General features: G+C 49.8%; 1 protein-coding gene across 1 annotated transcript; it reads left to right on the top strand.

Annotated features, from left to right (window-relative positions):
• On the top strand, nucleotides 381–1,532 carry ID1 (inhibitor of DNA binding 1, HLH protein). The gene is made up of 2 exons (XM_005688450.3): nucleotides 381–913; nucleotides 1,078–1,532. The coding sequence occupies exons 1-2, from the start codon at nucleotides 491–493 to the stop codon at nucleotides 1,117–1,119; spliced, it is 465 nt and encodes a 154-aa protein (XP_005688507.3). The 5' UTR covers nucleotides 381–490; the 3' UTR covers nucleotides 1,120–1,532.

Consider the following 13,394-nt stretch of genomic DNA (forward strand, 5'->3'; position numbering starts at 1 on the left):
CAGAAGCCCAGGCTGCTTCTCCATCGGGACCTCAGTTTCCCTCATCTGTAAAATGGGGCTGGAGAAATGAGAGCATATCCCTGAAAAAACTGATTCTTGGAATCTTTTCGTGATCAGTAATAACCGGTTTCGCCTTCTGGGCAGCCCTCGCCTCCACTAGCCATCTTATTCCCCCGCCTCCCACTCTCTCTGTTCCTGCGACTCAAGTTGCTTTTCCACGCGGGTGAGGGTGCTCTCTCTAGGGGAGCAGGAGGCAGGACCCAGAAGCCCTCCAGGCCACGCCTTTAAGCCTTCCATTGGCTGTTTTTGAACATCTGAGCCCGCCCCCCAAGGAAGGGGCGGGGAGGCGCGCGGCATCTATATAAAAGGCGGGTTGGGGTACTTGAGTTGCGCTTTTGCACTGCAGTCTTTTTTGCGTCCGCGACTTTTTCCCCACTACCGGCGTCCTCTTCCTCCTCCGTCCGCTTCGTTTTCTCCCGAAGCCGGCATCATGAAGGTCGCCAGTGGCAGCACCGCGGCCGCCGCGGGCCCCAGCTGCGCGCTGAAGGCCGGCAAGACGGCGGGCGGCGCGGGCGAGGTGGTGCGCTGCCTGTCCGAGCAGAGCGTGGCCATCTCGCGCTGCGCGGGCGGCCCCGGGGCGCGCCTGCCGGCCCTGCTGGAGGAGCAGCCGGTGAACGTGCTACTCTACGACATGAACGGCTGCTACTCGCGCCTCAAGGAGCTGGTGCCCACCCTGCCCCAGAACCGCAAGGTGAGCAGGGTGGAGATCCTCCAGCACGTCATCGACTACATCTGGGATCTGGAGTTGGAGCTCAACTCGGAATCCCGCGTCGGGACCCCCGGGGGCCGGGGGCTCCCCGCCCGGGCTCCGCTCAGCACTCTCAATGGCGAAATCGGCGCCCTGGCAGCAGAGGTGAGGTCCGAGTTGGAGTAGGAGATCACTTTTCTTCTACGGAAGGGGACACTTGAGGCTCAGAGCGGGAGGGAGTGCTTGACCCTATATTCGCCCCGTCCTTTCGGGCACCTAGGTGCTCAAGGATGCGATCGTTAAAAAAAACAACTCTTATCTTTTCACAGGCGGCGTGTGTTCCAGCGGACGATCGTATCTTGTGTCGCTGAAGCGTCGCCCTTGGGAGCCGGCAGACCCCAGCCCTCCAGGGGGCGAGAGGAATAAGTGCTCTCCGGTCCTTCCAGGCGCCTCGCCGGAGCTGGGGAGGAACAAGACCGATCGGCGGCCACCGGGGCGCTTGCAGGAGCCAGCCCGGGTCTGGGGGACTGACAGGGCAGGCTGACTCTCACCCACCAGCCACCAGAGACTTGGGGGAGTCCCCCCTCGTGTGTTTCTATTTTTTGAAAAGCGGACATTTAAAAAATGGTCACGTTTGGTGCTTCTCAGATTTCTGAGGAAATTAATTGCTTTGTATTGTATATTACAATGATCACCGACTGAGAATATTGTTTTACAATAGTTCTGTGGGGTGTTGTTTTCTTTTGGTTGTTGTTATTAAACAAATACTTTAGATGGTGATAAAGCTGCAGTGACTTCTTGGATTGATGGGAGGGACCTGGGCTGGCGGTGACCCCTGACCCTTTTCACAGCTGCTGATGGGGGAGGGGACGGGAAGGCCACATCTGGACGGTCGCTTTTACCGACCTGAAATGAGTGTTTCCGGTGTCTTTAAAATCTATTCTTCCCCCCCACCCCGCCCCATCCCTGGCCATTTCCCGGCTCCCCAGTGTCATAAAATTAAATCCTTCAGACTTTTAAGGTTTCTCAAAGTGGTCCTGGGGCCATCTGGGTCACCTGGGGAGGTTGTCAAATGCAGATCAATCTGCCAAGGCCCCCTCTTGGGTTGAAGAGTATCAACAAGTCGGTTACTTGGGAGAACCAGGTCACTGGACCTGCACGTTGGCTTAAATGGGGATAGTGAGAACCTCAGCTTGTCGGGGATAAGACTTCCAACTTGCCCCATTCCCCAGAAGGAGACGCCTCCCCTCTGGGCCACCAAACCCTGGATCCCAGCAGGCTGCCCCAGGGCTTCAGCTTTGTCCAAGTGGGTGAGCAAGTTGGCAGGACCAGACCAGTCACAGCTGCTGGGCCACCTGCTCTTGGGTCTGGACTCTGCCCCCTCACCCTGGCCAGGCTGTGCCAGCAGCCCAGGGCTCCTGTGTGGGCTATGAGGAGGAGTGGGCGAGTAAGTTCACAGCTCCTGAGCCGGAAAATGGTGTCGTTGGCAAGGACCTATCTGCCTGGACATGTGTGTGGGTTTGTACTCATGGGGGAGTGCACGAGTGTCTGGGCCTGTGTGACATGATTGAACTGGTAGTTACCCTGTGGGGCTGGGTCATCTGTTGGTGTGCAGACCTGGGGGTGTGGATGAAGATACACGTGGGGATGTGTGCAGAAGGGCAAATGTGAGCGCATGTGTTCTGCAGATAAGTGAGCCAACTTCAGCTGTTTGGGCTTGTGGGCTCTGCTGAAATGCATGGTGGCACCTCTGCCTGGATCCGGCTTGGGTGTGAGTGTCTGGGGACTGAGAACCGCACTGGGTGTCTAAATGTGTTCTGTAGATTGGCTGGCATTCCTGGGTCTCTGCTGATCTGGGGATAGCGTTGAGGGGTAGCTTTTCATAGGCAAACGCTTCCTCAGAAGTTTAAGCACCAATTTTCAGGGTAATTGTTAGACTCGTGGGAACACCAACAGTCAGTACCCCTACCAGGCAGCTGCCAGGTATTACACGGAGAAACTGAGCCCCAGAAAGGGCAAAGAACCTGTCCCAGAGAGGGCAAGGACTGTTAATATATTTTGCCAATAAAATAAATAGCACCTAGCACCATGAGCTTGACTGTACGCTCAGCCGTTTACAGAAAGGATTTTGTGGATCCTTGTGGAGTTAACAGCAGGATTGCGAATAACAGTAACAATGAAGACTGCCTATTGAGCACTAACACTAAGCCAGGTACCACCTCCTCCCCGAGCGCATTCTAGACTTTATCAAAGGGAACAGTATTTGGAGGTAAATCGTTTGCTTTGCTACTGCCCACCCAGCTCACCACGGGCTGCTGTTTGACAGCATCAACTTCACAGAACTGCTGTAGAGAATAAATGAAATAGAGCATTTAGCACACAGTGTTTGATAGCTATAAATTATCATTATTAATTGTCGCCTGTACGTCCTTGGAGTGTCCTCAGAGTCACACGTGTGCACTCCCTCCCTCGTGCCCCCCTCCCAGCCGCCCACCCACTGGGCCGTGGGCGTGTCCCCGCGAGTAGCCCCTCACGGCAGGGCCCTTTTCCAGGGGAGGAAGGGGCTGTGCCGAGCCGGGGGTAGGCGGGCCACCTCCTCCCCCGTGCAGGCACACTCTGGCTTCCACGTTTCCCTCTTTTCCCCTTTGGCCCAGGCCCAGCCCATCTGGAGGCCGGCTCGGCGGCGGCCTGGGAGCGTTTCCATCAGCTGGGCCCGAGGAATGCGGAGCTATTTAACCTGAGCATCCCCAGGTGTACGGAGGCGCCTGGCTGTCTGGGGCCCGCCGCCTTTGGCACGGCCGCGCTAGACAAACAGCGCGCCGCCCCCGCCCTGCCCCTCCGCCCGCAGCTGCAGCCGGGCCTGGGAACGGGCGGGCGCCGGCGGCTTGCATAAGAGGCTCGGGCCCCGCGCGGGGAGGGGGCGAGGGGGGAACGCGGCCGCCGCGGGGTGGGGGGTTGTGAGAGCTAGAGGGTGTGTGTGCACGTGTGTGCGTGCGTGTGTGCTGCACACAAGACCCTGCTCCTTTTGGGCCGCCGCTTGGGAAATCATTAACTCCTTAACTGTGTTGGACCGGGCGCGGCAGGAGCTGGGTGGGGGGAAAGCCGCAGAGAAAAACCGGGACAAAGTTCCTTGCACGCTGGACCTTGTCTCTCCAAGGCTGTGGGCCCCAAGACCTAAAGGATTTTTTTTTTCTTTAACAGACACTTCTAGAACGCTTATTATGTGCCGGGTACTATACTAAACTCTTAAAATTAATTTGGTTAATCCTACTCACAGCTGTATGGGGGCAGTGCTATCATATGCTCATTTTAATAACAGCAACGACAGCAGCACAATAATGGGAAGGTAAACGTTTTAGTAGGTAGGCTGGTAGAACACAGCCTCTGAAGCAGCCTGGAGGCTTCCCAGGCTGGGAAGGGAGGCCCTTCCCTGGAGGCTTTGCCTGTCTTAGCCTCCACTTTCTCATCTGGGAAATGGGCTCCAGAACCTCAGCCTCAGGGATCCATTGAAGGGCTGCAAGTGGGAAGCTTGGCACCAGGACTGGCTCCATGTAGACTCTAGGTTATGTGCTGGTGTAAAGGGTTTGCCCTCACCAAGGGGATTGGCTCATGAGCCCGTTAGGTGTGCAAACCCACTGGTAGTCCTACTTTTCAGATAAGAAAAGGGAGACCTTGGAGAGGTGAAGTAACCCACACAAGGCCACGTGGGAACTCTGACTTAAACTTTCTGGAAACTAACCTTATGAGGGGCTGCACTTTCCCACAAGAGGTCCAATCTAACTTTTCCGTCTTATTTCCAATTTAAATCACACCAGGTCATTATGTATGCTTGTTTTAAATGCGTAAACTGGAAAAATGCAAGGCATGATGTATATCCCAATTTTTGTAACTTACGTTTTTCTTAATTTAAAAAAATCTTAACAAGAGCCTAGAAAGATAGAACCCACCCAGGCTCTATTGTCCTCTAAGAGGTCCTAGGCCAGGTCCCATGTGACCTGGCCCTGAGAGGTCAGGTGGCACAGCGGGTCTTGAAGCAGGTAGAGACCAACTGAACTGTGGATACATCTGCTTGAGGGACGCCTTGTGGCTGAGGGATCACTAGGCTCTGACCCCTGGGTGCACAAGCCCCTCTCCACAAGGGGCAAGGGGACTTCATGGGCAAACACCAACCTTACACCTGCCAATCTGAGTCACCCAGACCTCAGAGTGCTCCTGGAGCCCCTTTCCCCCACCCCATTCTCTCCTGAGACTAAGACTCAAGGGTGAAACCTTTCTTCATACCAGCTACTCTTACTGAGGCCCAGGGACTGCACCCAGGGAGGGCTCCCCACTGTCCAGGTCACAGGCTGCAAGGCTTTCCAATGACAGGCAGGCCTGGGAGCCCAGCCTGGCTGCCAGAGGGAAAGGAGGTGAGTCATGGCCCGGCCAGGGTCCGGGCTCTGCTTTCCGGGAAAGGGAAGGGAAGGGAAGAGAGGAAATCAAAAGGCCTGGAGGCACACAAGGGGGTGGTCCGTTCTTATCTCCCCGGGACCCACCCTGACTGGTGCTTCCTGACCCAACTCTTGCAAAATCGGTTTCCCAGTGATGCCCCCAAGAGAGGCACCATGGGCCTTACAGAGTTGCATCAGAGCCTTGTGCAAGGACTAGCTGATGGGGAGGGTGGTGGCTGCAGGCCAAGAGCAGGCAAGGGAAGGCAGACTCAGATTCTAGGCCCAGTGCCACCTCTCACGGACACTTGCCACCTCCCTGGACCTCAGCATCCTTAGTTTTAAAATGGGTCATCACAGCCACTGTTCTGAGGTTTCAGTGACATCATCCTTGGCCCATCTGCTCCTCAAGCCCCACCCAGGCCAGGCCTCAGTCATCCCTACCTGGAAAACTGTACCAGCCCTAACTAGTTCTTTCAGCAAACACAGTTGGCTCTTGAACAACATGGGTTTGAACTGCACTGGGGTTCACTTATAAGCGGATGTTTTTCAATAGTAAATACTATAGGACTGGGTTTCCCAGGTGGCGCTAATGGTAAAGAATCATGCCTGCCAGTGCAGGAAAGGAAGGTTTGATCCCTGGGTCGGGAAGATCCCCTGGACGAGAGCATGGCAACCCACTCCAGCATTCTTGCCTGAGAAATCCTATGGACAGAGGAGCCTGGTGGGCTAAAGTACATGGGGTGGTGAAGAGTCAGACCCAACTGAGCACAGACACACACACACACATAGGACCACACGGATGTGGGGTTGGCTGAAACTACTTATGCAGAAGCATGGATACAGAACCCAGGCTAAGATGGCCTGACTATAAATTTTATGCAAGTTTTCACTACGTAGGGTCGGTGTCCCTAACCTATGCATTGTTCAAAGGGTCAACTGTAGTTACAAAATTTCTACATATGCTACGAGCAGGTTGCATAAGCTAAGAATTTAAATAAAAATCCGTGCCCTCTTGAAACATACATTCCTAGTAGAAGAAGACAGACAGTAAATAAATATGCATAAGCATAATCAGAGGTGGATTTACCCTGAAAAAATTGAAGTTTAAACTTCAAATCAAAGAGCTCTAGCAATGAGGTGGTGTGTGTGTGTGTGTGTGTGTGTGTGTGTGTGTGTGTGTGTGTGTGAAAAAGTTTAAGTATTAGTTGCTCAGTTGTTTCAGACTCTTGACACCCTATGGACTTCTCTGTCCAGGCTTCTCTGTTCATGGAGTTTTCCAGGTGAGAATACTGGAGTGGGTAGCCATTCTCCCTTCTCCAGGGATCTTCCTGACCCAGGGATTGAACCCAGGTCTCTTGCATAGCTGGTAGACTCTTTACAGTCTGAGCCACTATTTTTGTAAAATGTGCAAGATGTGCCTAGATTGCAAAAATCTAGACCCCGTGACACTTAGTCTCCCCTGTATAGGATTCAGGCTTGAAGGTAGGGCTGCTGGAAGGGGTGCAGAATCATATCTACTCAGCTGTTCGTTTTTTTCAACATGAGACCCCCCCCAGCTCTGAGCGGCAGGGAAGAGCTTTGTGGATCAGTGCGCTCCACTGCAGCTGAGTTCACTCTGTGCACAGCAAACCTGGGCGCCCTGCCGATCTCCAGCCTTCCTCGGACCACTGGCGCTCCCTTCCGGGAGATTTGGAACTACGCTAGCGCCCGTGAGAAATCAGGCCTTATTCCTGAGGGCGGCGAAGGCTGGTGCCTTTGCGACCTCTAGTGGATTGTCTGGGAACTGCACCCAGGGCTGTGAGTGTCTTAAAAGTCTCTCAGCTGTGTCCGACTCTTTGAGACCCCATGGGCTGTAGCCCACCGGGCTCCTCTGTCCATAGGATTCTCCAGGCAAGAATACTGGAGTGGGTTGCCATTTCCTTCTTCAGGGAATCTTCCCGACCCAGGGATCCAATGTGGTTCTCCTGTATCACAGGCAGATTCTTTACTTTCTGAGCCACCAGGGAAGACCCTGAGTGTCTTGGAAGAGTTATTTCTGTATCTGGTATGTGACTGTATGTCTGTATATGTGTATACAGCGGGCGACGAATCAAAAAAGTCACCACCCTTAGCTCTTGCTCTGATAGGGGCCTTAGCTACTCTTTCCCCTATTCTCTCATCTTCGTTTGCTGTATGACAGCCCCCTCCAAGCCTCATGACCTCATCCACAAGAGGAGGAGATTTTAGGCAAATTCTTGTCCTTTAAAAAATTTGTAAAATGCATTTTACACACAAAAGGGTACATATCACGAATGCATACAGTTTAAAGACAACAGTAAACACTTAGGTACCAGCCACCCTGCTTAAGAAATAGAATGTTAAATCTTTCCGTGCCCTTCTGAGTAGAATCCCCACTCTCCTTGCAAGATGTCATCACTATTCAGAACTTTGTGTTATTTAATCATTTGCATTTTATATAAATAGAATCATACTAAAAAATAAATACACGGAATCATACTAGGTGTAGTTTTCTACACTTGCTTTTCACATGTAACCTAAATTTCATTAGAGCCGTCCATACTGACGTGTGGTCTTAGGTCACTCATTCCTCACCGCATATAGTATTCTGTAATGTGATTTATGTACCCAGTCCCCTACTGAGGGACCTTGGGTTGTTTCATGGTTTTTGCTGTTATCAGCAGGACTGTTCCGAGTGCCCTTGTGCACGTCTCCCAGAGAAGCTGTGTGTGAAGCAGTGAGATGGCTGCATCACAGGGCATGTAGTTTAAATGCTACTAGGTTGGACTGGAGTCTATTCTGATTAAATAGAGGAATCCAAACCTGGAGGTCCCTTACTTATCCCTTAACCCAGCACACTTACTGTAAGAGATAAGAAAAGGAAAGCCCAGAGACCTTAAGTGACTTGCCCAGAGTCCCCAACCTTGGTCTCTCAGGCTAAGATCACAGCTTAGGAAGTAATTTGGGGCGTGGGCGAGGAGAACATATTTCCTTCCCATTTTGAGGATTAGCAAAACTTGTTTGTCTTTAAAATTGTCCTCTGGCCTGGTTTTAGAATTCTGGACAAAGTAGAAACAAGGATACTCCTTGAAAACTGTTCCACAGACACACACACACACATACGCATTTACTCCGTGTCCAAGCACTGCCAATTCTAACCCCTGAATGTATCCCCAGTCCCTGCATTTCCGCCCACCCCGCTGGTTTCCATCCTCTCTCACCTGGACATTGCAGTAACCTCTTCATTGGTTTCCCTGTTTCTAGCATTGTCCCCCGGACTCCAGTCCCATTCTCCACTTGGCAGCCAGAGACGCCATTCTAAAATGCAGGCAGAACACATTACTTCCCTGCTTTAAAGTCTCCTGAGCCTTCCAGTTGCTCTTGAAATAAGATCCTAACCCTGTACCACGGCTCGTAAGGCACAGTGAGGCCTGGCTCCTGTCTGCGTCCACCCTGCTACTCACCTGCACTCGCCTCACGGTCCTCCTGTCACCTTGGTAAGCTTCCAGTTATCTTCCCCATCTAGGAGGCCTTTGCATGCGCTGTGCCTGCTGCCTGCAATTCTGTGCCCCGGAAGTAAGCCTTCTTGTTACTCAGGTCTCAGCCCAACGTCCCCTCAGAGGACGTTTCTTCCCTGACCATACCACCTCCTTCCTTTCTTTCTGTTTTTTGGCCCCTGCACTTACAGGATCTTTGTTCCCTGACCAGAGATTGAACCCGCCGGGCCCTTGGCAGTGAAAGTACAGCATCCTAATCATCGGACTGCCAGGGAATTTCCACCATCTCCTTTTTTTTAATTGAAGTATAGTCGATTTACAAAGTTGTGCCAATATCAGTTGTACAGCAAAGTGGCTGAGTCACACACATATATACATTCATTTTAAAATATTCTTTTCCATTATGGTTTATCACAGGATATTGAATATAGTCTTCTCTGATATACAGTAGGTCCTGGTTTCCCACCGTCTCCTTTCATTCTCTGCCTTTCACCGTGTTTTTTGTTTCCTTCTTAGCACCGTTCATATCCGTAACTGTCCTTGGGGAAAGTTGCTGAACTTCTCTGGACTCGTTGCACTGAGAACAACTTATCCTTGTGGCATATTTTTTTTTTTAATGGTCACTGTTATTCCTTCCATCGAAAGGTGGGTCTCTGTTCCCTCCCTGTGACTCCAGATGGGATTCTGTGGCTGTTTCGACCAACATTTTATAGGAAGTCATGCTACATGACTTCAGCGGCTGTATCACGAAAGGCCAGATTCTGTTTGGTTCTCCTGGAGTGCTCACTCTGGAGGGAGCAGCCGCCAGGTAAGCCTGTCGTGAGACTGTCCAGCTGGCAAGGCCGTGCACAGGTACTCCTGAAGACACCTCTGGCTGAGCTCAGCCGTCCAGTCTTTCAGGTCTGTGTGAAGCTGTCTTGGACCCTCTGGCCTAATCTGTCGGTCAGCTGAGTCCCACTGAGTGACTACTGATAGGGAGCAGAGGAATTGCCCAGTTGCCCAGCCAAGTCCTGGCTTAATTCCTGATCCACAGAATCTGTGAGAGGTAAGCAAATGGCTATTGTTTTTAAGTCACTAAGTTTTGGAGTTTTTGTTACCAAACAATATAAAACCAAAGCGATCTTGTGTGCTTGTTTCCCTGCTTACTGTGTCTCCTTTCTCTAAGATGGGTGTTCCAAGGGCTGCTTTGTTCTCTGCTGTGTAACCATCGTCCAGCACAAAGCCTGGCGAACAGTGGTGCTCAGTAAATACTTGTTGAATAAATGACAGCAGGGACGAATAGATGTACGCACAGTACACTCAGCTCGAGCTCCATTCACCCTGCCGGCTGGGGTTTTGAGGACAATCCTACGGATATCTTGGCATTGGGAAGAGGGTACCCAACCTCCTGCCATCCCCTGGCAGCCCACTTCCTAGCTCTGGAAGCGGGTACTGAGAGTTGCTTTGGTCACCAAAGCCCACTAGGGCATCAGGGCCTCTCCATTAAGTGCTCACCCACCTTGACCTCTCTTCTCTGGTCCAGCCTCTGGACTTTGCATAAGTTCCTTCCAAAATATCTTCCAAGCCTCCTTCATCTGAAGTCACCTCCTCCCGAAATTGGTCCAGTTTGGGAACTCTCCTCAGGCTGTCTACCTGACCTCCAGAAACAAGTACCCTCAACTGCTTATTGATCACAGACAATTCCAGGAATTTCTCTTAGGATCATTCCCACCCTGTGCCTGCAGAGCACCTCCTTGCTCCATATTGTTGTCTCCCAAGGAGCACTCACAGCCCTCTCTCCCACAGTTCAGTCCTCTGATGTCAGCCCCATCCCAAGATACCTCAGCTGGGTATTTTGCTGGCAGGATCTCATTTCAACGCCTCCACAATCCAGTGAGGTCAGATTCATAATCATCTCACTTTATGAAGAAGAAAGCTGAGATTCCAAGAGGAAAAACGGGTTCTAGGTACATGACTGGCAAGTACTCTTCTGGGATCCAATTCATCACCGTCATCATCATGACTATAATTTCTTTTTTTGTTTTAAATATTTATTTGTTTAGCTGAGTCAGGTCTTAGTTGTGACATACCGGCTTAGTAGTTGTGATGGCGTACGGGCTTAGTTGCCCCACAACATGTGGGATCTTAGTTCCCCGACCAGGGATCAAACCTATGTCTCCTGCATTACAAGGCAGATTTTAAACCACTGTACCATCAGGGAAGTCCCATGACTATAATTTCTTAAAGTACTGACTGTAAAGGTAAGCAGATTCTTTACCATCTGAGCCGCCAGGGAGCCTTAATGATCCACTGAAGGAGACCAAATTTAATGGGTCAAACTTTAAGCAGAAACGGGATATTTTCAGTTTCAGAGTATCTCTCTTAATGTATTTAACCATTACAAAGAGTAAAATATGAATTTTAGTATCAATCCAACAGATACTACCCTAGACAGGTGATCAAGGTAACATTATCAGTTAAACATATCAACCTCACGAAGTCCTGGGGGAGGGCAGGGCACAGAGGAAAGCATACATCAGTTCTCTGGTGTTTCCCCCTCAAAATGCATAACCTCAATATGATCATGAGGAAACCTCAGACAAGCCCACACTGATGGACATTCTATAAAAGAGCCGGCTAGTACTCTTCAGATGTGTTAAGACCAGAGAAGAGATGGAAGGAAGAAGGAACTGTCACAGATCATGGAGGGGACTAAGGAGACATGACAACTGAATGGGAGCCTTCCTGCACTGAACTCCAGGACAGGAAAAGGGTATTAAGAGCCAAACGGATGAAACTTAAATGACTTCTGTTGTTATAACTTTAGTTAATAGTAATGAACCGAGGTTAGTTTCTTAGTTCTGATAAGGTTCTGTCATTATGTAAGACGATGACAAAAGGGAAAGCTGGGAGAAGGACATAAGGGAACTCTGTACTATTTTTGCAACTTCTCTAAGTCTAAAGTTACCTCAAAAGGAAGGGGAAAAAACACCTTAAAATAAAGCAGGAGAATGAAGGCTAAGCTAAAATAAGCCTCCTACAGCCCATCTCTCCCACTGGTTACAACTAAAAACTCTGGACAAATTTTTTAGGAGAACATGGTAAAGTAAATAAAAGAGAGCAGACTGGAGTGAAAAGTCACAATCCAAAGAATAACCTTCCTGGTGAACTTTCTTCCTGTATCTTCTTGCTTAGACCCAGGATACTTTAAATCAGGAAACCGCACATCTGATACAGGCAGCACACGCTCCCACAGAGAAGAGGAAAAATGGACCTCCAGAAGCTGGAGGGTGTAATGAAACTGCTTGTTATTATTTTTGTTTAATCATTGCTCTCAACTAGCCCTGCTGCAGGGCAGCCCCAGTCTGCTTACAGTTCCAATGCCTTTGAGAGAAAAGTCTGAGAAAACCCACCCTCGGGAGAAAAGAACTTGGAAAAGAACCCCTGGGTGTAACTAGTGTGGGGCAAATCTTTTTTTTTTTTTTTTTGTCTTTTGGTGTTTTGATGCTTTGCTCCAAGGGTAAGCCCAGTGGCGAGGAATTGTATGACAGTGCTGGTGGTTAGAGTTCTGAGAGAACTTCCTATTTCTGACCAGAGGACCAGAAAAACAGGCCTGTGGAGCCAGAGAATGTACATATAATCCTGGTGACGAGAGAATGGATAAAGGAAATCCTCCAGTTCTATGTTGAACCAGCACAAGTCCCGGGCTCAACCCCAAGCTGAGCCTATGTGGAAAACACCCGAAGAAGAGTGAGAAAACCTTTTGAGTATTGACACCGTGTAAACCACTGCCCAAGTCCCAGACTAACCTTAACATCAGGCAGAGCCAAACCACATAGGCAATCTTTGAAAGTAAAACTGATATTAGAATCACTGCCAGTAGAAGGTGACAAAGAACATGCAGCCTGAACCGATCCAATTTTGCATACTACTAAAAAAAAAAAAAATTCCAGAGGCTTTTACCAGTATCCAGAGTCTCATAAGATAATACTGAAAATGTCCAGGGTACGATACAAAGTAAGGCACATCCAACCAATTCTCAAAGCAAAAGACAATCAGTAGATTCCAACCATGAAAAGACCCAGATGTTGGGATTGTCAGACAGAGACTTCAAAACAGCTATTATAAGAGTACACTGTGAGGGGAAAATGGATACTTTAGAATGAATGGGAAGACAGACCGTCTCAGCAGAGAAATAAAAAACATTTAAAAAGACTGCAAAACAGACAGTGTTGGTCAAAAGGTACAAAGCCTCCACAATACAAGACCAGCAAGTTCTGGAGAGCTGTGCAGCCCAGGACCTGTAGTTAGTATTGTTTTGTATACTTAAAAACTTGCTGAAAGGGTAGATCTTACGTTAATCGCTCTTACCACAATGAGGAAATCAATATTTTGGGGCGGGGAGGGCAGGAGGAAACTTTTGGAGGTGATGGATCAATTTATGGCCTTGAATACTGTGGTGAAGGTTTCAAGGGTACATAAAAGTGAAAAGTGAAGTCGCTCAGTCGTGTCCGACTCTTTGTAACCCCATGGACTGTAGCTTACCAGGCTCCTCCCTCCATGGGATTCTCCAGGCAAGAGTAATGGAGTGGGTTGCCATTTCCTTCTCCAGGGGATCTCCCTGACTCAAACTCATCAAATCGTGTACATTAAATATCTGTAACTTTCTGTATGTCAATTATACTCTAACAAAATGATTTTCAAATGAGTCATTGAATTATACTAAAAAAAACCCCAAAGGGT

The sequence above is a fragment of the Capra hircus genome, chromosome 13 (assembly GCF_001704415.2).
Source record: "Capra hircus breed San Clemente chromosome 13, ASM170441v1, whole genome shotgun sequence".
Taxonomy (NCBI): domain Eukaryota; kingdom Metazoa; phylum Chordata; class Mammalia; order Artiodactyla; family Bovidae; genus Capra; species Capra hircus.

Bases quoted from the DNA above. Each gene is read 5' to 3' on its own strand.
- ID1 (XM_005688450.3), top strand. From the start codon at position 491: ATGAAGGTCGCCAGTGGCAGCACCGCGGCCGCCGCGGGCCCCAGCTGC. The intron at 914-1,077 runs GTGAGGTCCGAG...ATCTTTTCACAG, and splicing joins TCGGCGCCCTGGCAGCAGAG to GCGGCGTGTGTTCCAGCGGA.